This window comes from Salmo salar, chromosome 17 (assembly GCF_965601325.2).
Source record: "Salmo salar chromosome 17, fSalSal1, whole genome shotgun sequence".
Taxonomy (NCBI): domain Eukaryota; kingdom Metazoa; phylum Chordata; class Actinopteri; order Salmoniformes; family Salmonidae; genus Salmo; species Salmo salar.
In genome coordinates, this window is record NC_138307.1 from 60128780 (window position 1) to 60151564 (window position 22785).

General features: G+C 44.4%; 1 protein-coding gene across 1 annotated transcript; it reads right to left on the minus strand.

The window, feature by feature from the left end:
• Positions 1–395: 395 nt before the first annotated feature.
• On the minus strand, positions 396–22432 carry LOC106576335 (protein mono-ADP-ribosyltransferase PARP12). The gene is made up of 12 exons (XM_014153463.3): positions 22022–22432; positions 21419–21554; positions 9606–9909; positions 6922–6972; positions 6510–6636; positions 6059–6224; positions 5831–5951; positions 3918–4014; positions 3671–3758; positions 3434–3564; positions 2703–2854; positions 396–2592 (listed from the first exon to the last, which is right to left on the minus strand). The coding sequence occupies exons 1-12, from the start codon at positions 22294–22296 to the stop codon at positions 722–724; spliced, it is 3519 nt and encodes a 1172-aa protein (XP_014008938.3). The 5' UTR covers positions 22297–22432; the 3' UTR covers positions 396–721.
• Positions 22433–22785: the final 353 nt, after the last annotated feature.

Consider the following 22785-nt stretch of genomic DNA (forward strand, 5'->3'; position numbering starts at 1 on the left):
ACAGATAAAACTTACACAGGTGTAAATTGCTGCAGCCACTCCATCCATTAGCTCTGCATAACCTCATCTTTGTCTTGGCAACTATCAGTTTGTTTCCCTTAGAGACAGCCCTGGTAAACATCTCCTGATTCCCTAAAACACTTTCCAGGTCATCTTCCATCGTGCTAATGTTGGCACGTAATTCTCCCAGCTCTCTGGACCCATTATGTGGCATGTGGAACCTTCATTTACATCACAATAGGCCTGTTAGACACACAGGAGCAGCAGTAGTGAGTCATTGATTCAGTTTAATGTAAATAAAGATGATTTTTATCCCAAAAAAATAAGTTTCTGACATTAGGGTGTTTCCAAATATCTTAGAAAAGAGAAGGCTTGTCCAAAAAACATCCACAATCAATGATTTTCTGAGTTTATTCAGTTTAAAACAGACATCAAACTGGTTTCATTTACAAAATGTATCGACTGTGTCAGCAGACCTGAGTAAAGGAAACATGCTCATCAAATTCATATTTGTGCAAAATTACAAACGTCTGGTTTGTTGTTAACAGCTTTACTGTTATTTAGCCCTTACAGGTAAAGATACACAGCTATACTACATCTTTGATATGCAAATTAAATTATCATTCATCATTTTAATACATTTTCTTTCTTATTTTATTTTATTTTTTAGACGTTTGCCATCAAAACGTTTTACTTACTGCTCCATCCTGACAAAGGCAAATTATTGCAGAAGGCACTTGTTTTTTTCTTTGGTGTCCCTCCTTTGAGCTGTTGGAACACTGTACAGTGACTCAGGACGAGATCTAGTGGTGCTTGTTGTGGTAGATAGTGGACGACAGAAGGCACCTGTCGAGGGAGAGAACACCCGAGATAGGTTGCTTGCTGACGGGGAGAGTGTGCTTGGAGAATTGCTTGACGTGGAGGGGGAAGTGTGTGAGAGAGTTTGTGTGTAAGTGGGGGAGTATGATGAGTGAGAAAGTGTGTGATAAGGTGTGCTCAATGAGGATGAAGGGGATAATGGGTAAGAGGTACTGCTGGCAGGGAGTGTGTGAGTAGTGGTCGTTAAGCTGGTGTGAGCCAGAGATAGAGTGCCAGTTAAAGGGGAAAGTGCAGGAGACAGGGTGCTGGCTGGGGTAGTGAGCGTACGAGAGGGTGTACTGGCTGGGGAAGTGAGTGTGTGAGAGGGAGTATTGGCTGGGGTAGTGCGCATACGAGAGGGGGTACTGGCTGGGGTAGTGAGCGTGCGAGAGGGTGTACTGGCTGGGGTAGTGAGTGTGTGAGAGGGGGTACTGGCTGGGGTAGTGAGTGTGTGAGAGGGGGTACTGGCTGGGGTAGTGAGCGTGTGAGAGGGGGTACTGGCTGGGGTAGTGAGTGTGTGAGAGGGAGTATTGGCTGGGGTAGTGCGCGTACGAGAGGGGGTACTGGCTGGGGTAGTGAGCGTGCGAGAGGGTGTACTGGCTGGGGTAGTGAGTGTGTGAGAGGGGGTACTGGCTGGGGTAGTGAGTGTGTGAGAGGGGGTACTGGCTGGGGTAGTGAGCGTATGAGAGGGTGTACTGGCTGGGGTAGGGAGTGTGTGAGAGTGGGTACTGGCTGGGGTAGTGAGCGTATGAGAGGGGGTACTGGCTGGGGTAGTGAGCATATGAGAGGGGGTACTGGCTGGGGTATTGAGCGTATGAGAGTGGGTACTGGCTGGGGTAGGGAGTGTGTGAGAGTGGGTACTGGCTGGGGTAGTGAGCGTATGAGAGGGGGTACTGGCTGGGGTAGTGAGAGCACGAGAGGGGGTGCTGGCTGGGGTAGTGAGTGCGTGAGAGGGGGTACTGGCTGGGGTAGTGAGCGTACAAGAGGGGGTACTGGCTGGGGTAGTGAGCGTACGAGAGGGGGTACTGGCTGGGGTAGTGAGTGTGTGAGAGGGGGTACTGGCTGGGGTAGTGAGCATACGAGAGGGTGTACTGGCTGGGGTAGTGAGTGTGTGAGAGGGGGAACTGGCTGGGGTAGTGAGTGTGTGAGAGAAGTTTGCAAATGAGGGAGTGAAATCTGGGCCTAGGGTGGTATCCACCAATTGAGAACTTAGGGCTGGCTTTATGAGGACTGGAGATTGACTGAATGTTAATGGGGTTTGGTCAGGTTTAGGGAGAAACCGCGAAGCGGGAAGAGAACGGGTTGGATTAGAGGAAGTTGTGGCTGCAGTTTTAGATGGACTCAAAGTGGATGGAACTCTCTTCGATGTGGTAGCAGCAGCTATGGCTTGAATCCGGTTGGATTTTGGGGTTAAGGAAGTGGATTGGATAGAGACAGTCTTGGGTGGAGCTGGAGCCGAAGAGGTCCAGTGCATGACGCCATCATCGTATCTGATGAGGAACTCGGGGTACACCTGGTGCTTTTCAAACACCACATATATGGATGGGTTCAGGACATTGTCCACACAGCTGTCATAGAGAGTCGGGCTTCCCTCGCCTTTTGGAGGGGGACGACGGAGCGCCGAATTACCCCTTGTGTAGTCGCCAACAAGCACCTGACAAGCAAACATGGACCTCACTCCTGAGTCGCTGGTGTAGCTGTGTGAGTACTTGGCATCCCTGGCAAAGTAACTCCCTTAAACAAACAGAGAAGATCATCAGTAAAACAAAATGACTGACTATACTGAGATCATGACTGCTTCTAAAATCTGACTACACTTCTGACAGTTGGTTAACATGAGGTACCTTCGCCATACACAGTTCCATTGGTTCCACACAGCCTCCAGTCGAAGTTATCTCTGCAAATGGCGTCTACGTGTTTTGGGTCCGTTCCGTGGAAGAGATGTAGCTCCTTGCTATTTTTACCCCCATTGTTTTTCTTCATCAAATCTCTTTTCCTGAGAAAGAAGAAATTACCATTAGCTGCTGTTTAGAAATGACCATTAGCTGCTGTTTAGAAATGACCATTAGCTGCTGTTAAGAATACTATTTTTGGATGGTTATTCCCTATTGGAATTTGGCCTCCAGGTACCATATGTAAAGCCAGAGGTCACCGTAAAGCAGCTCTCAGTAACTGGTATCTGGGCCCCTAAGACATAAAATCGTCTATGGGTGTCTTTAAGCGATTAAGATGTTTCAAATGTATAGTCTTTTCAACCCCAAGATCTCCGCCTTGATTTAATGCTTTGGGAGTGAAAAAAGATAGGCAAGAGTATTTAGGTCAGCCCTCCCCTGAGAGGGGAGGGGGTGAGATTTGCTGAAGACCTCTTACATGAACACGTATGTCTATGTCTCTCTTGTCTAATAAACCTTTAAATATAGGAGATGTTCACACACCCTGACCATTTCTACACACCCATTTCTACACACCCTGGTGTTCAATTCCTGCTTACCCATAATCTTGTTCAAGCCAGGGTTTACATAGTGTTTTGGAAGTAACATGCTAGGATTGTGTGTGAGAGTTGATGTAAAAATACCACTGGAAGACTTCCCAGAGGTCCCTGTTTTGGACCCTCTCGATGCTGGTGATTTTGAAGCCCCTCATGGTCTTGTTGAAAAGTTCCTGGACATTCTGATAGTCCCTGTCAGAACTCAGAAGAGTGACTGTCTGCAGGAGCGAAAAACAAAAGGGTTGTCACAGCTGAAACCAAATGAAAGGCAATGTTAAACTTCCCTGCAAGTCAAAGCAGTAGAATCTCATGTAAACAAGTGACCTTGTATCCAATATCAGGTATGGCAGACTTGTCCCAAGATCCAGGAACAGCTCTGAAATTCTGAGAGGGGTTGCGTGGTCCATTTCTCCTGAAATGACATATGAAAAATAACCTTCATTTACAACACTAAGAAAATATCATTATGATTATAAGTAATCTATTAGGTAAATATAGAAACGGTGTAATAAAAAAATAATGGATTCAGAACATAGTACCCATTCTCAGTCCATTCCCATTCATACATTACCTGCTTCTTGCAGCTTGTGCGTCCACAGTTGAAACAAAGACAGGACGTCGTCTGACCATCCTTACAGTACCATATCTTTCGTTATATTGCGTCATGTCTGTAATTACAAGAATAACTTTTTGAACCAGCATCCTTACAGTTAATGTTCAACATCTCTAACATCTAGGCTACCTGCTGCCGATTTTAGTACTATAATTTAAGGGGCGTACACTACCGATCAAAAGTTTTAGAACACCTATTCATTCAAGGGTTTCTCTTTATTTTACTATTTTCTACATTGTAGAATAATAGTGAAGACATCAAAACTATGAAATAACACATATGGAATCATGTAGTAACCACAAAAGTGTTAAACAAATCAAAATATATTTTATATGAGATTCTTCAAATAACCATCCTTTGCCTTTGATGAGAGCTTTGCACACACTTGGCATTCTTTCAACCAGCTTCATGAGGTAGTCACCTGGAATGCATTTCAATTAATATGTGTGCCTTCTTAAAAGTTAATTTCTTTCTTTCCTTCTTAATGCGTTTGAGCCAATCAGTTGTGTTGTGACCAGGTAGGGGTGGTATACACAAGATAGCCCTATTTGGTAAAATACCAAGTCCATATTATGGCAAGAGCAGCTCAAATATGCAAAGAGAAATGACAGTCCATCATTACTTTAAGACATGAAGGTCAGTCAATCCAGAAAATGTCAAGAACTTCTCTAGTTTATTCAAGTGCAGCCGCAAAAACCATCAAGCGTTATGATGAAATTGGCTCTCATGAGGACCACCACAGAAATGGAAGACCCAGAGTTACCTCTGTTGCAGAGGATACGTTCTTTAGAGTTACCAGCCTCAGAAATTGCAGCCCAAATAAATGCTTCACAGAGTTCAAGTAACAGACACATCTCAGCATTAACTGTTCAGATGAGACTGTGTGAATCAGGCCTTCATGGTCCAATTGCCTCAAAGTAACCGCTACTAAAGGACAACAATAATAAGAAGAGACTTGCTTGGGCCAAGAAACACGAGCAATGGACATTAAACCAGTGGAAATCTGTTCTTTGGTCTGGAGTCCAAATTGGAGATGTTTAGTTCCAACCGCCGTGTCTTTGTGAGACGTGGTCTGGGTGAACGGATGATTTCTGCATGTGTATTTCCCACTGTAGAGCATGGAGGAGGTGGTGTTATGGTGTGGGGGTGCTTTGCTGGTGACTATGTCTGTGATTTATTTAGAATTCAAGGCACAGTTAACCAGCATGGCTAACACAGCATTCTGCAGCGATACGCCATCCCATCTAGTTTGGGCTTAGTGGGACTATCATTTGTTTTTCAACAGGACAATGACCCTAAACACACCTCCAGGCTGTGTAAGGGCTATTTTACCAAGAAGGAGAGTGATGGAGTGCTGCATCAGATGACCTGGCCTCCACAATCCCCTGACCTCAACCAAATTGAGATAGTTTGGGATGAGTCGGACCTCAGAGTGAAGGAAAAGCAGCCAATAAGTGCTCAGCATATGTGGGAACTGCTTCAAGACTGTTGGAAAAGCATTCCAGGTGAAGTTGGTTGAGAGAATGCCAAGAGTGTGCAAAGCTGTCATCAAGGCAAAGAGTGGCTATTTGAAGAATCCCCAAATAAAATATATTTTGTTTTGTTTAACATTTTGGTTAGTATATGATTCCATATATGTTATTTCATAGTTTTGATGTCATCACTACTATTCTACAATGTAGAAAATAGTAAAAATAAAGAAAAAACTTGAATGAGTAGGTGTTCTAAAACTTTTGACCGGTAGTATATAAGAGTAGCCTTTTAGACTCTAACAGTAACTTGTGCTAAGCGCTTATAACTAAAATATATTATTATTATTACTATTATTATTATTATTACATAAGGTTTTTCAAGAGTTTGAAATGTGTTACCTCTGAAACGCAGCTCATACGACTGCTGGCCTGCAGTGAACTTCACCACAGCACTTTGATCCTCCTGGTACTTTTTCTCAAGGTCTTCACTGGTGATGGACGACAATCTGTGCATCTCTTTCTGTGATTCATAGAAAAAAAACTCAAATTCAAGGGGAATAACAGTTTACTATCTCTATTATTGTCCTCGTAACACATCAGCCTGTTTGAGTGTTTCACACCACTTACGATGGATGCGTACTGGATCCATTTGCCGTACTCGTCCACCCAGAACCACACCCACTCTGTGGTGAGTACGTATGTGGGCTTGGTCACAGAGGAAACTGTGGAGAGGCGGCGAACTTCCCATAATCCGCGGCTCATGGAGTCGAAATGCACACGCCCAGATCCCTCACTGTGAAGGCATAACGAAATGGTTAAAATAAAACTTGTGCTTAAAGGTAGACTCAGCGAAATGACGTTGCCACAAGCAGCACCGCAGATATTGAGATGAGAGAGATGCAGGACAGTCACACACAGTAACATATCTGCACATGTGCACGGGTTTGCTTCACGCTGTTACAATGTGGTAGCCACGGGACCAAAACAGCGGGGAAGTTGAGGCTTGCGCTCCAACGCTCTTAGTTGTTGGGGAAATCGCTGAGTCTATCTTTAAGTATGACATAACAACAAACTGTACCTGTGTATCTTAGAAGGGTCACAGAAGTCTCTCTCGATTGCTTCATTTTCTGGCAGAGCTGACCAAGTCTGTCCATTGTTCACTTCCCACTTGTAGGGCATTTTGAAGTGGACTCTTGAGCATCTCTCTGAAAGTCATACGTTTGCAGTGAGATGTGATATGTTGCTGAGTATCATTGTTGCACCTGGGTAACAGCCTGATTTGTCCCTGAATTGTGGTTTCACAGGGTTTGTATTGTGTATCTACTGACAACCTTGAAAGTTATAGATAAACTCATATCCGGCCGGCTGCCATAGCTTCTTCCTGAGTAAAATTGGGGCAAAGCCCTTGCAGCTGTTCTGCCAAAGCAAACATGGGAAAGCTATCCTCCAGACACTCTGCCGCCACACAATATCTCTCTCGTTAAATGTACCTCCTTGTTTGCAGTCCTCCTTGACAAAGAACAGGCAGATCTCATTCCTCACTGTAAATAAACAAATTAACAAACAAACATTTAGTTACATGAAATCAAAGTTGGCAACAGGGTTGAGGTCAATTCCAGTTCACTCATGAAGTAAACCAAATTCCAATTCCACATTTTCCTCACTAGCTAGGTTTCCATCCAGACTATCTGCGCATTTTCCCACCAGAGATGTGTTTCCATCAAATTGACTTGTTGCGGGTAAAAGGCTGAGCATGATGACATCGTGCACAGAAAAATTACTTTTGCGGTTAAATTCCCATGTACCGAATAACTGTTTTTGCGTTATATAGCGAATGTGCCCACTCTGGTATTGGCACGTGCGCTCTAGCCACCAGCTCGCAGATACAGTTGTGGGTACAGTCTACATGATGAGATTATTATGGACAAAAGAGCAAAATAATTTTTATTTGTCAAATGGCAGCCAAGCATTGATGATCATGTCACCAGAATAAAACCCTCAATGTTTATTGGAAAGGAGCATCAAGCGTATCACCTTGCACTTTCACCACCCTGAGAAGTTGACCATAACTTGTTTCATCTGTGGCCTAATAAACTGCATGTTTTCCTGAGTCGTAGTGGGAGGACCACACAACATGTCATCCCGTGACTCCAAGTTTACTTCAGTATTTGTGAATAAAAGCATTTCCACCATTTCTCGCACAATAACTTACGTTGTCCAGCCTATTTTTATGTCGATATTTGGAAAGTTTACCAATAAAAAATTAAAAATTCAGGCCTGTCATGATATTTTTCATCCAACATGTACAGTTGAAGTCGGAAGTTTACATGCACCTTAGCCAAATACATTTAAACTCCGTTTTTTACAATTCCGGACATTTAATCCTAGTAAAAATTGCCTGTCTTAGGTCAGTTAGGATCACCACTTTATTTTAAGAATGTGAAATGTCAGAATAATAGTAGAGAGAATGATTTATTTCAGCTTTTATTTCTTTCATCACATTCCCAGTGGGTCAGAAGTTTACATACACTCAATTAGTATTTGGTAGCATTGCCTTCAAATTGTTTAACTTGGGTCAAACGTTTTGGGTAGCCTTCCACAAGCTTCCCACAATAAGTTGGGTGAATTTTGGCCCATTCCTCCTGACAGAGCTGGTGTAACTGAGTCAGGTTTGTAGGCCTCCTTGCTCGCACACGCCTTTTCAGTTCTGCCGACGAATTGTCTATAGGATTGAGGTCAGGCCTTTGTGATGGCCACTCCAATACCTTGACTTTGTTGTCCTTAAGCCATTTTGCCACAACTTTGAAAGTATGCTTGGGGTCATTGTCCATTTGGAAGACCCATTTGCGACCAAGCTTTAACTTCCGGACAGATGTCTTGAGATGTTGCTTCAATATATCAACATAATTTTCCCTTCCTCATGATGCCATCTATTTTGTGAAGTGCACCAGTCCTTCCTGCAGCAAAGCACCCCACAACATGATGCTGCCACCCCCGTGCTTCACGGTTGGGAAGGTGTTCTATGGCTTGCAAGCCTCCCCCTTTTCCCTCCAAACATAATGATGGTCATTATGACCAAACAGTACTATTTTTGTTTCATCAGACCAGAGGACATTTTTCCAAAAAGTATGATCTTTGTCCCCATGTGCAAACCGTAGTCTGGCTTTTTTATGGTGGTTTTGGAGCAGTGGCTTCTTCCTTGCTGAGCGGTCTTTCAGGTTATGTCGATATAGGACTTGTTTTACTGTGAATATAGATACTTTTGTACCTGTTTCCTCCAGCATCTTCACAAGGTCCTTTGCTGTTGTTTTGGGATTGATTTGCACTTTTCGCACCAAAGTACGTTCATCTCTAGGAGACAGAACGCGTCTCCTTCCTGAGCGGTATGACGGCTGCGTGGTCCCATGGTGTTTATACTTGCGTACTATTGTTTGTACAGATGAACGTGGTACCTTCAGGCATTTGGAAATTGCTCCCAAGGATGAACCAGACTTGTGGAGGTCTACAATTTTTTTTCTGAGGTCTTGGCTGATTTCTTTTGATTTTCCCATGATGTCAAGCAAAGAGGCACTGAGTTTGAAGGTAGGCCTTGAAATACATCCTATTGACTCAAATTATGTCACTTTGCCTATTAAAAGCTTCTAAAGCCATGACATCATTTTCTGGAATTTTCCAAGCTGTTTAAAGGCACAGTCAACTTACTGTATGTAAACTTCTGACCCACTGGAATTGTGATACAGTGAATTATAAGTGAAATGCTCTGTCTGTATACAATTGTTCGAACAATTCATTGTGTCATGCACAAAGTAGATGTCCTAACCGACTTGCCAAAACTATAGTTTGTTAACAAGAAATTTGTGGAGTGGCTGAAAAACGAGTTTTAATGACTCCAACCTAAGTGTATGTAAACTTCCGACTTCAACTGTACTTTACTCGCATAAAAAGGTTTGATGGAAACCTAGTTATTGAAAAGCATTTCAGAGAATTTGAATTTTATTGTACTTGTTTAATTGACTGGTCTGGAATTTAAATAGAATTGACCCCAACCCTGGCTGGCAAGCAAGTCCATAGAGAAATACTTCCAAGTAAGGGTTTGCACACAACTATAGTGACTGTTCTGAAACATTATTCCCCACTGAACACAACCCTGATGTTTGTTCCTGCAGCCATCTACCTGTATTTCTCTGAGGACAGCTCTGGGGCGTGTTGATAGAAGCAGCACTGCTGGCACCTTCACTTTTCATGGCCTGAATGTTTCGGTAGGTTGACAACATGGACGTCATTAGATCGTTTGGCACTCCCCTCTGCTGCAGAGTCCTTTGTGGGTGGGGCTCAAAGAAGTCATGACACCTGTTGCAGTCGGCTCCCGAGGAGCAGGTTCCTCTGATGTACCTGTCACACACATGAAGTCTCCTGCACCCCTCCTGATCCGGGCAGTTGCCATAAGGCCCGGCGCCTTTGTTATAGGAGTTGCACACCTGAAAGAGTGAGTGAAAAGGCTTTTAAAATACTTGTTTACCATACTCTATATGCAAGAAAACATGAGATGAACACACAGAGGTATTGGGTAAATCCATTTAAATTCAATCACTTTTTGACAGAAGCCGTATTGACTTGAACAGAACTTTCCATACACATTTACCCATTGTAGAAGTGCTACAGTTTTTGGACCTTAATACCAAAACCTTAATACCAAAACACAATGATGTTTTAAGTGAGAATAAAACAGCCTAATTCATACTCTTAGAGGTGCTTCCATTATAATGTGGTTTGTACCGCATACAAGGTAAAGCATTGGATTCTTCACCCACCACAGTAAGACATTATACCATTACGCTACCTTTTCATGCTTTAAAAAAAATGTCATTAAAGCAAGCTTTGCTTTTATACTTACAAGACTATCAGACTTGATTGAACTGTTTTGTCTTGTAGTAATGTGGTGCATCCCTGTATTTTCTTAAACCTTTATTTTAGCAATACATGTCATTGAAAAAATAACATCCTTTTATGGTCAGTATGTGCCCAACAGGTGGTGGTCTGCATTCCTAATTTCTGTAACTGTTAGCTTAATACGTAATATTGACTCAGAACCTCCTGTGTTTCAGACAGGGTCCTGTTTTATCAATTGCTGTGCTGATCAATGGACAGTTCATTACCGATGTCAAAATAAGATGTAGCTTAAAGTTGTTTGTACTTGTATTTATATTTGCAATAAAGATGGTTATGCAACAATAATACACTGTACAGTCCATTATCCCCCTGAAGAGTATGAATTCGGCTGTTTGAGAAGGTTTGAATCCGAAGCAACCAGCCTATACAGTTTGAAGTACAATACCAACATAGCTACTGTAGTAGGTCAAAGCTGTGTGCTGGAAAACCTTGGGAGAGCATGGGTGGAATAGGCATTGTGGTGCTCATGTGAATTTCATGTATTTTTCGGCTACAGACCAATGCCTATTCTCACTTAAAACTTAGTTTTTTGTTTTTAATTTCCATGGTTTTTCACCAAAGTGATTATTAAACATTATTCGACAGCTTAACACATGCTCTCCTTGTGAACCCTCACAATGTTGTGCATTTTATTTATTGATAAGATCCCAGCTCATAGTCCTACTAATCATTGCTCAAAGCAAATTGGTGAGGGCAAGGAAACAAAGACTGAAGCAAATATTTACTATGCGATTACACAATGTGGCTAGATGACTACAGGAGAGTGAAAAATGGATGAGCTGTTCTTAATGGAACTGGATGAGCTGTTCTTAATGGAAGGGTTCTGAAATATTCTCTCTCACCAACGTGAGGTGTGACCGTGAATGTATCATAGTCATCCACATCGGTGGAAGCGACGTGGGACACACAAAGGAGACAGCCCTGGTGCGTCAGATGTGAGCTGATTTGGAGGTAGTCATCTGAATATCTGACAACGGTGACCTACTCTGACATCCCACAGTGGAGGAGTTGGATGTTTCAGTGGGATGGGGAACATTAACAAGCGCATAGAGATGGCACAGCGCTCTGTTAACCAGCTGGTGTTTGCATTTCTCTGTGACAGGCGCATGCCCACAATCTGCCACTCTGCCATAAAGTACTGTATCCCTGGGCAGTACCTTAGGGATGGCGTGCATCTCACTGATCAGGGCAACGACCTCTTCTTTGAGAGTCTGAGAGCTGGGGTCGTATCCACAAAGCATCTCAGGGTAGACAATTGTCCATAAATGCTGAGCATAGAGACATTTTACTCCTACTCTTATGGGGGAAAAAATTTAAAAGCTATGCAAGAAGCATCTTTAGTCGTAAGAATCACACCTAGATGACAGATGTTTAGGACACATCATGAGCTGTCCTAACCAGTTAAGAGTTACCAGCAGGTGTCTTGATTATAGAAAAAGGCAGCGAGTCAGTGGTTCCGGCACCACAGACAGGCAATTGCTTTGGAGTTAAAAGAATGTTTTGATATTTCTACATGATCAACCCATAAATAATCTTGACCTACATGTAACAGTACCTCTTGCGCTTTCGACAATGATTTTACATGAGGCCTAATTCACATGATTTATGCCTACCACTAGGCTAATAAATAATCACATTTTTCTTTCGATTATTTATTTAACCTACATGTTATTTCAAGCAGAATATCACATTGTTAATAAAGATACCTAAAAATTGGTCATGCCTATAAGTGGGCAATTGAAATAATTTAATTGTGTTCGGTAAAAATGATACACCTTTCAAACGTTTATGCAACATTATCGGCAAGTAATAACTGTGCCAAAGCGATTTAGAGTTGTTTAACAGGAGTGCCGAGTATGTGACTATAACGATAATATTATACAAATTCTGTTTTTAAACCATTATACTGTTTTTAAACCATTATATTATAATGCCTTTTACATTATTCAAAATATCGAAATTGGAAAAAATATAATAATAATGATGCATGCCAACATATTAGGAAGGAATTAAGAGTGAAAATGTCAGGTAAAAATTGTATCAAACGTTTTACCATTGCAACATTTTCTGTACAGTCATATTGGCCGTGGTTGTCTGAAGCGTGCTATAAATTTCCCCGCTGGCGATGCCTCATCGCCATTGGTTTTTCCCATAGCCGCGGGAAGTAGGGGTGATACGCATCCCCTGAAATATCAGAATAAATAAAAAATCATAATAATAAAAAATAAATGACATTTTGAAAAATATATATATATTCACAAAAGTGGGCCTTTACTAATCCTGACCGATATAGCCATCTGTAGCGATTTTTATCAATTGCAATCTGAGCCAGGTGTGCATGATTTGAAAGCTTGTTCTATTGCCAACAAGACTAGCTAAGTTATAAAATATGATATTACAGTGTCAGGCTTTCACAATCCAATTCAGGAAACCGATCGTAATTTTGTGCCTGTGCAGCAGCAATTTTTTTTCTGTTCAGGGTATGATGCCATGTCATATTGTAAATGTATGAAATGTATGCATTCACTACTGTAAGTCTCTCTGGATAAGAGCGTCTGCTAAATGACTAAAATGTCAAATGTCAAATATTGTAACTGTACAAACATAGTGATCATAAACATTGACACTGTTTAATATGATATGAGTTTTATGATAAGAAAATGTGAAGTGCACATTTGGACAGGTGTTTGGCTTGCTTGTATGACATCAAAGCAGCATTCATTATAATCCTCAACATCTCATATTTCAAGATATTGTACATTGAGTCCTCTTATTTCACAGCATTGCCCTCACTCAGTCAACAAAACATTTACACAAGTTTCCCAATTAGCGGGAGGGATGGGGGCAACTTCGTGTCGCGCGCAGGGCTCAAGTTGAGAACGTCTGTCAGTCAAAACCCATACAGCGCTGTGAAGCGCAGAGCCTGAGGTCTGACCACATGTATAGCATCTTACTCTACAGCCACTGCGTTCCAATTTAGGCGTGCCCAAATCTGCCATTTTCAACCTGTGTACGGGTACGAGTGTAAAAGGTTAACATTTTTTACGACAATTATAAAAATATAAAAAACTCAACAAAAATAATCATATTTGCATATGTTGTAGCTTAGACCCTATTTTACATCATATAAAGTTGTTATGTTGTGCCCGCCATCAGTTGAGACACAACATGCTTTAGAATACAGAGTGGGTGTCATGTTTTGGCTGATAAATGTACTAAAATGGGAATACAATTGAAATGTCTACTTTCAAAATGGTACCAGAAAGATTGTTGGAGGTGTACATATCAGATAACGTTGACTTGAAATGGAAAATCTGTGGTTTTAAATTATATTGTCAATCCTCCACAGGAAACCTATTGAAATCATAGAAAAATAGACAATAGTATAGACAAAATGACCATTTATAGTTGACATTCAACGGTGTGTGGACCTGCGGTCATCTTTGTGGTAGAAATTAGAAGTAAAAATTTCAATTGAATTTACATTTCAATGGAGTACTAGCTAAATTGTTCTGAAGTAGCAATGTGCGGTTTGAATTATAACCTGCAGTCCCCGCGGTTATATCCACGAGGTGGGCAGGTATAAGGTCATTAAATATTGTGTGGCTGAATGGCGGGTGTGTGGCGGGCGTGTGGCGGGCGGGTTGAATAAAGAGAAAACAATACCATAAAAAATCCATACAGTGCATTCGGAAAGTATTCAGACTGCTTGACTTTTTCCACATTTTGTTACATTACAGCCTTATTCTTTCACCCCCTCATCAACCTACACACAATAACACATAACGCCAAAGCAAAAACAGGTGGATACATTTTTCCAAATTTATGAAAAATAAAAAAATGAAATATCACATTTACATAAGTATTCAGACCCTTTACTTATTCCATTGAAAAATAATGGAAGCCACTGTGTTCTTGGAGACCTTCAATGCTTCAGACATTTTTTGGTATCCTTCCCCAGAATCCTGTCTCGGAGCTCTATGGACAATTCCTTCGACCTCATGGCTTGATTTTTGCTCTGACATGCACTCTCAACCATGGGACCTTATATAGACAGGTGTGTGCCTTTCCAAATCATGTCCAATCAATTGAATTTACCACAGGTGGACTCCAATCAAGTTGTAGAAACATCTCAAGGATGATCAATGGAAACAGGATGCACCTGAGCTCAATTTCGAGTCTCAAAGCAAAGGGTCTGAACACTTATGTAAATGTTTATTTTTATTTTTAATACATTTGCAAAAAACAAAAAAAATACTGTTTTCGCTTTGTCATTATGGGGTATTGTGTGTGGATTGATGAGGGGGAAAAAACGATTTGATCCATTCAAAACTAATTCAGGATCGGTGTTCTGTCCGCGGGACGGCTGAGCAAACGTAGGCTAATGCGATTAGCATGCAGTTGTAAGAAACAAAAACAATTCCCAGGACATAGACATATCTGATATGGGCAGAAAGCTTCAATTCCTGTTAATCTAACTGCACTGTCCAATTTACAGTAGCTATTAGAGTGAAAGAATACCATGCAATTGTTTGAGGAGAGTGCACAATTATGAACTTGAAAATGTATCAATAAACCAATTAGGCACATATGGGCAGTCTTGATACAACATTTTGAATAGATAGGCAATAGTTCATTGGATCTGTCTAAAACTTTGCACATACAGTGCTGTCATCTAGTGGCCAAAGTCTAAATTGCCCCTGGGCTAAAATAATTCATTATGCCCTTTCTCTTGCATTTCAAAGATGATAGTACAAAAAAATACTAAATAAATTGTTTTTTATTTTCTTTGTATTATCTTTTACCAGATCTAATGTGTTATATTCGCCTACATTCCATTCACATTTCCACAAACTTCAAAGTGTTTCCATTCAAATGGTATCAAGAATATGCATATCCTTGCCTCAGGGCCTGAGCTACAGACAGTTAGATTTGGGTATGTCATTTTAGGCGAAAATTGAAAAAAAGGTGCGGATTCTTAGAATAAGGCTGTAACATAACAAAATGTGGAAAGAGGGAATGGGTCTGAATACTTTATGAATGCACTATAAATGTATAATTCCTGTGCAATATATATATCTATAAGCTACATTGAGGTTTTTCTTGAATGACAAGCGACACGTCTGGAGGAAACCTGGCACTATCCCTATGGTGAAGCACGGTGGTGGCAGCATCATGCTGTGGGGATGTTTTTCAGTGGCAGGGACTGGAAGACTAGTCAGGATCAAGGAAAATATGAATGGAGCAAAGTACAGAGAGATCCTTGATGAAAACTTGCTCAGGACCTCAGACTGGAGCAAAGGCTCACCTTCCAACAGGACAACGACCCTAAGCACACAGCCAAGACAACGCTGGAGTGGCTTCAGGACAAGTCTCTGAATATCTTTGAGTGGCCCAGCCAGAGCCGGACTTGAACCCAATCGAACATCTCTGGAGAGACCTGAAAATAGCTGTGCAGCGACGCTCTCCATCCAACCTGATAGAGCATGAGAGGATCTGCAGAGAAGAATGGGAGAAACAACCCAAATACAGGTGGGCCAAGCTTGTAGCGTCATACTCAAGAAGACTCAAGGCTGTAATCACTGCCAAAGGTGCTTCAACAAAGTATTGAGTAAATGGTCTGAACACTTATGTAAATGTGATATTTCCGTTTTATTTTTATTTGCAACAATTTCTAAAAACCTGTTTTTGCTTTGTCATAATGGGATATTTAAAAATATATATTTTTTTAGAATAAGGCTGTAATGTAGCAAAATGTGGAAAAAGTCAAGGGGCCTGGATACTCTCCGTATGCACTGTAGGGTGTAAACATGTTTTGATTCAAATCATAGGCCTATTATATTGAATGTAGGCTACCTGTTCTGCATGTGTTCATGTCACGATTCCCACCGACGGTGGCGCCCCCTCCTGCAGGGCCCTCAGGGCCCTCATAGACCACTATAGATGCAGTCTCCGGGCGGACGTCCGCAGGGAGCTGGCCTGTCGAGATGCCGCTCTATCCCTGGACGAGCTCATCGACATGTCCATTCGTTTGGACAATCTGCTGGCTGCCCGCGGGCGTTCGGAGAGGGTCCTGCCCGTTGCCCTATGGAGGTAGGGGGGGCCGTGCCAAGGGGCACCGGAGGAGCTGGCTCCTCCTGCACCAGCTGTGGTCGGAGAGGACACACGGCCGACCGGTGCTGGAGGAGCCAGTCTGGGAGTCGAGAGGGCAGGCAGAACACTTCTCGGTCACCCCAGGTGAGTCAGCACCACATTCACCCAGAACCCCCTGTTGGTCACGTGTTCTTACCTGTTTTGTTTTCTAAATTTTTTCCCTCTTCCCAGCATAGGGCGCTAGTCGATTCAGGCGCAGCTGGGAACTTTATGGATCGTGGACTTGCCATTAAGCTGGGCATTCCGCGGGTGCCGATAGATCCCCCCTTCCCCGTGCACTCCCTAGATAGCCGACCATTAAGGGTCAGGGCTAGTCAGGGAGTCTACGGTGCCACTGGACATGGTAACGCAGGGGAATCATAAGGAACGCATTAGTTTTTTCCTTATTGATTCGCCTGCGTTTCCGGTTGTGCTGGGGGTCCCCTGGCTGGCTGGTCACAATCCCCGTATTTCGTGGAAAGAGGGGGTTCTCCAGGGGTGGTCAGAGGAGTGTTCAGGGAGGTGTCTAGGAGTTTCCATAGGTGCCACGTCGGTGGAGAGTCCAGACCAGGTGTCCCCCGTGCTGCGCTTCCCAAGAGTCACGTGTACCCCTTGTCACAGGAGGAGACAGCGGCTATGGAGACATATGTCACTGAATCCCTGGGACAGGGGTACATTCGGCCCTCCATCTCTCCCGCCTCCTCGAGTTTCTTTTTTGTGAAGAAAAAGGAGGGAGGTCTGCGTCCGTGCATTGATTACAGAGGTCTAAACGCTATCACGGTGGGGTTTAGTTACCCACTACCTCTCATCGCTACGGCGGTGGAATCATTTCACGGAGCAAAGTTCTTCACGAAACTGGATCTCAGGAGCGCGTATAACCTGGTGCGTATCAAGAAGGGAGACGAGTGGAAAACCACCTTTAGTACCACATCAGGCCATTATGAGTACCTCGTCATGCCGTATGGGTTGAAAAATGCTCCAGCCGTCTTTCAATCCTTTGTTGACGAGATTCTCAGGGACCTGCACGGGCAGGGCGTGATTGTCTATATCGATGACATTCTGATATATTCCGCCACCCGCTCCGCGCATGTGTCCCTGGTGCGCAAGGTGCTTGGTAGACTGCTGGAGCATGACCTATACGTTAAGGCTGAGAAATGTGTGTTTTCCAAACAAGCCGATTCCTTTCTGGGTTATCGCATTTCCACCACGGGGGTGGTGATGGAGTGTGACCGCGTTAAGGCCGTGCGTAATTGGCCGACTCCAACCACGGTGAAGGAAGTGCAGCGGTTCTTAGGCTTTGCCAATTACTACCGGAGGTTTATCCGGGGTTTTGGCCAGGTAGCGGCTCCCATTACCTCACTGCTGAAGGGGGGGCCGGTGCGTTTGCGATGGTCGACGGAGGCGGACGGAGCCTTCAAGAAGTTGAAGACCCTCTTCACTGACGCACCCGTGTTGGCGCACCCGGACCCGTCTCTAGCATTCATAGTGGAGGTGGACGCATCCGAGGCTGGCGTGGGTGCCGTGCTATCACAGCGCTCGGGCACGCCATCGAAACTCCGCCCCTGCGCTTTCTTTTCGAAAAAGCTCAGTTCGGCGGAGCGTAACTATGATGTGGGGGACAGGGAGTTGCTAGCGGTGGTAAAAGCTTTGAGGGTGTGGCGGCACTGGCTTGAGGGGGCTAAACACCCCTTTCTCATCTGGACCGACCACCGAAACCTGGAGTACATCCGGGCAGCGAGGAGACTGAATCCGCGTCAGGCAAGGTGGGCCATGTTCTTCGCCCGGTTTAGGTTCACTATCTCCTGTAGACCGGGTTCCCTTAACACTAGAGCCGACGCGCTGTCCCGTCTCTATGACACGGAGGACCGGCCCATCGATCCAACTCCCATCATTCCACCGTCTAGGCTGGTGGCACCGGTGGTATGGGAGGTGGACGCGGACATCGAGCGGGCATTAGTGTTGGAACCTGCGCCTGCGCCGGTTCCCGTGGGTCGCATGTATGTGCCGCTCAGTGTTCGTGATCGTTTGATTCGATGGGCGCACACGCTACCTACTGCGGGTCATCCTGGTGTGGCGAGGACAGTGCGGAGTCTCAGGGGGAAGTACTGGTGGCCCACCTTGGCTAAGGACGTGAGGTCCTATGTCTCTTCCTGTTCGGTGTGTGCTCAGAGTAAGGCTCCTAGGCATCTACCGAGAGGGAAGTTACAGCCCCTCCCCGTTCCACAACGGCCATGGTCGCACCTGTCTATAGATTTCTTGACAGATCTTCCCCCCTCTCAGGGGAACACTGCGATTCTGGTGGTTGTGGATCGGTTCTCTAAGTCCTGCCGTCTCCTCCCATTGCCCGGTCTCCCTACGGCCCTGCAGACTGCGGAGGCCCTATTTACCCACGTCTTCCGGCACTACGGGGTGCCGGAGGACATTGTCTCTGATCGAGGTTCCCAGTTCACATCCAGGGTCTGGAGGGCGTTTATGGAGCGGCTGGGGGTCTCGGTCAGTTTGACCTCCGGTTTTCACCCCGAGAGCAATGGGCAGGCGGAGAGGGTGAACCAGGAGGTGGGCAGGTTTCTGAGGTCGTATTGCCACGACCGGCCAGGGGAGTGGGCGAGGTACATTCCCTGGGCTGAGTTAGCCCAGAACACACTTCGCCACTCCTCTACTAACATGTCACCCTTTCAGTGTGTTTTGGGTTACCAGCCGGTCCTGGCACCATGGCACCGGAGCCAGACCGAGGCTCCTGCGGTGGAGGACTGGGTACAGCACTCCAAGGAGACCTGGAGAGCCGTCCAGGACTCCCTGAAGGAGGCCAGTGGACGGCAGAAGAGGAGTGCTGACCGCCACCGCAGTGAGGCACCCGTGTTCGTACCGGGAGACAGGGTCTGGCTCTCGACCCGGAACCTGCCCCTCCGCGTGCCCTGCCGGAAGCTGGGGCCGCAGTGTGTGGGGCCCTTTAAAGTCCTGAGGAGGATAAATGAGGTGTGTTATCGGTTACAACTCCCTTCCTATTACCGTATTAACCCCTCGTTTCATGTGTCTCTCCTCAGGCCGGTGGTAGCTGGTCTCCTGCAGGAAGGTGAGGTGCCGGAGGTCCCTCCACCCCCTCTGGACATTGGGGGGTCCCCGGCGTACAGCATACGGGCCATTCTGGACTCGAGACTCCGGGCGAGGGGCCTGCAGTACCTCGTGGACTGGGAGGGGTACGGCCCGGAGGAGAGGTGCTGGGTGGCGGCGGAGGACGTCTTGGACCCATCCATGTTGAAGGATTTCCATCGCCTCCGTCCGGATCGCCCTGCGCCTCGCCCTCCGGGTCGTCCTCGAGGCCGGTGTCGGCGCGCTGTGGGAGCCGCGCGTCAGGAGGGGGGTACTGTCACGATTCCCACCGACGGTGGCGCCCCCTCCTGCTCGGGTGGCGCTCGGCGGTCGTCGTCACCGGCCTATTAGCTACCACTGATTCCCTTTTTGGTTTTCCTTTCTTTTTGGTTTTGTGCACCTGTGTTTAGTTTGTTTAATTAGCGGGGCTATTTATGTTAGCTGGTCCGCTTCCGTGTTGTGCGGGATTATTTCTATTGTGGCGGCTCATGTTCGTGTCGGCGCTATTTTACGCCGTGTCTATTTTCTCCCCTGTGTTTGGGAGTATTTTGTTTGATGAGTGAGTGTACATTAAATACGCCACTACCCTGTGCTCGCTGCTTCCTGTGCCTCATTCCTTCACCACGACTGCCAATCCGTTACAGTTCATGTGTGTAAAATTGTCTTGGTTGACAGGGTAGGCTACCGGCAGTGCTGTAGGCCTACTGGAGGGTAAATGCAAGTAAACGCCATTTACCCACCTTTTTCAGAAAAATGCATTGAAAGTATAGGGAGCGTTAGTTTTTTCACCGTGACCATTAATCATAGTTTACCCACCTATTTTTTTTACCACCACATCACTGGCTACCGGTAGGTCTATTAGAAGTTCATGTTAATACACATTGTAGCCTGGTCTAGTAAAGTTGACCGTGTGTGTTAGGGTGACCATCCCAGTTTTCCCAGGACAGTTTCAGCCCCATTTCAGGTGTTCTGACTTTTCAGGCTACAAAAAAGGTACATTTGTCAGATAATATAGGCTAATGAATGGTAATCCCTGAATGTCATTAGGTACACTTTTTGGTGTTTTCTAACAGATGTCTATTTACATTCATCAAATGGCAAGAGTATACATGAAGTTTGGATGCCAGAATTATTTTGGAGTGGACAAACATGCCTACTGTTCAAGTCCAAAAGATCACTTTCTGACCACTTCTTCCATGGGCAAACATATGGAAAGTTTTATTTACATAAAATGGGATGCTGTCAAAAAGTGATTGAATTCAAATGGATTTTAATATGTGCAGACAGCACCTCTTCATCAGTCCACACACACACACACACACACACACACACACACGTGGCAGGTTCTATACTTTTGGGGCCTCTAAGAGATTTTTGGTTGCCCCCTCACCTCACACATTTTGCCATAATTTATGCCATGTTAATGATATCTGAGTGAGAGTAACTAACAAAATCAATGGGGGCCCTCTAGAGGTCAGCGGTCCTGCATGCCTGGTTGGTATTTGGCCATGATTACTACAAGTTTAGATAGCTGGATAGACTAACTTACCAATCTCAAAATGGTTAGCTGACATGACTAATTGAGTGACTGTCAGTGACTGACCTAATAAGAGAGAAATTGCTGATACACAAACAAATGTTGAAATTGCACCTTGTGTATTACACTATTCTAACTCTCAACAATAAATTGAGACCGATAGATTCCCCCACCCCCTTGCTTATGTCGCTTATGTCTGGAGCTGGCCCTGCACACACGCAGACACACACATTCCACTGATCCACATCAGCAGTTAGAGGTAAACGGTTGGCTCTTACCGGTGGAAGGAGGGAGTTGTCATTCTGTAATAATAGCTGCCGGAGTTCCTGTCTACTCAGCGTCTCAAGTTTATGCTCTCTCAAAACTATGGAGTTGTGTTCAGAGTGCAGGTCATGGCCAAAGTGGCATGTCCGCCTGGGAGTCAAAGTATCAATAAACAGGTCAATAAACATGCAAGGCATAATTCAGTTGGCTGAGTTAATTCAACATCTAAACCCCATAGAATTTTTCAACACCTGTTGCAGTTTCAAGTTTTGGCCTGAAATACCTCAAATGTAATAATATTAATAACCAGTTGCAATGATACATTTAATGTGTAGGCACACAGTCTAACATTGGGCGAGTTCGTTTTGCATGGCCTCGTGCCCTGAATGAGTTTAATCAGGCCATGCAAAACAAACTGTCCTACTTTAAGACTTCTTTGGTCCTATAGTTGCGTTTAGACAGGCAGCCCAATTCTGATCTTTTTTCAATAATTGGTCCTCTGTCCAATCACATCAGCTCTAAAAAAGATCAGATTATGGAAACAAGTTCCGAATTTGATTGCCTGTCTAAACGCAGCCTATTTAGTCCATATCGTACAAAACATATTTTATGCTTACCTTCCCCTACTATTCTTACAGTCCCCAAATAGATACAATTTACATAGGTGTAAATCATTGCAGCCATCACATTGCTGAGCCTTGCAGCGTCTAACTTTCGTTTTCGCAATAATGCGTACATTTCCATTGCACACTGCTATAGAACATAAATCGTTTTCAACAAGTTTATCAAGAGCGCAGATCATATCTGCCCCACACCCAATATCTGCCAGACCTGCATAGTCCAATGTTCCCTGATGATTGCAAATGACTTTTAATAACAATTGCTGAGCCATCTCGCAATGACTAACGCGACTGTTTTTCCTGGTTTAGGACAGTGGACCACAGGATACCGCTACATCAAAGACAATACAGTATGAAGATAGGCAAAAACTGCTTCTCCAATAGAAATCCCCGATCGCACTGGGCGATGTCATGACGACGTTGGCTAGCAAAGCGCATGCGTAGAAATACGTTGTTGCGTCTCACACCAAACTGCGCATGTGCGGGCAGTCAATCAAAGGCATTCGTTCGATATAAAGTAGTTTTTACGAAAATTTGTCAATTTCACGAGGTTGGAGTAAAAACATGTTAAAATACTTAAGACATTGTATCGAATTTGGTTGTGTCTTTAGATTTCGAGAAAATGAACAACTCAGGAATAATGTTTAATTTCTCTCATTGACTTCTCAAATCCCAAACCCCGGCGTGGTCTGTTTGGCAAGCGTTCCCGGAAGTCTGGCAATGTTGATGTGGTTACACTCTTCCTCATCAGTTGTGATGAA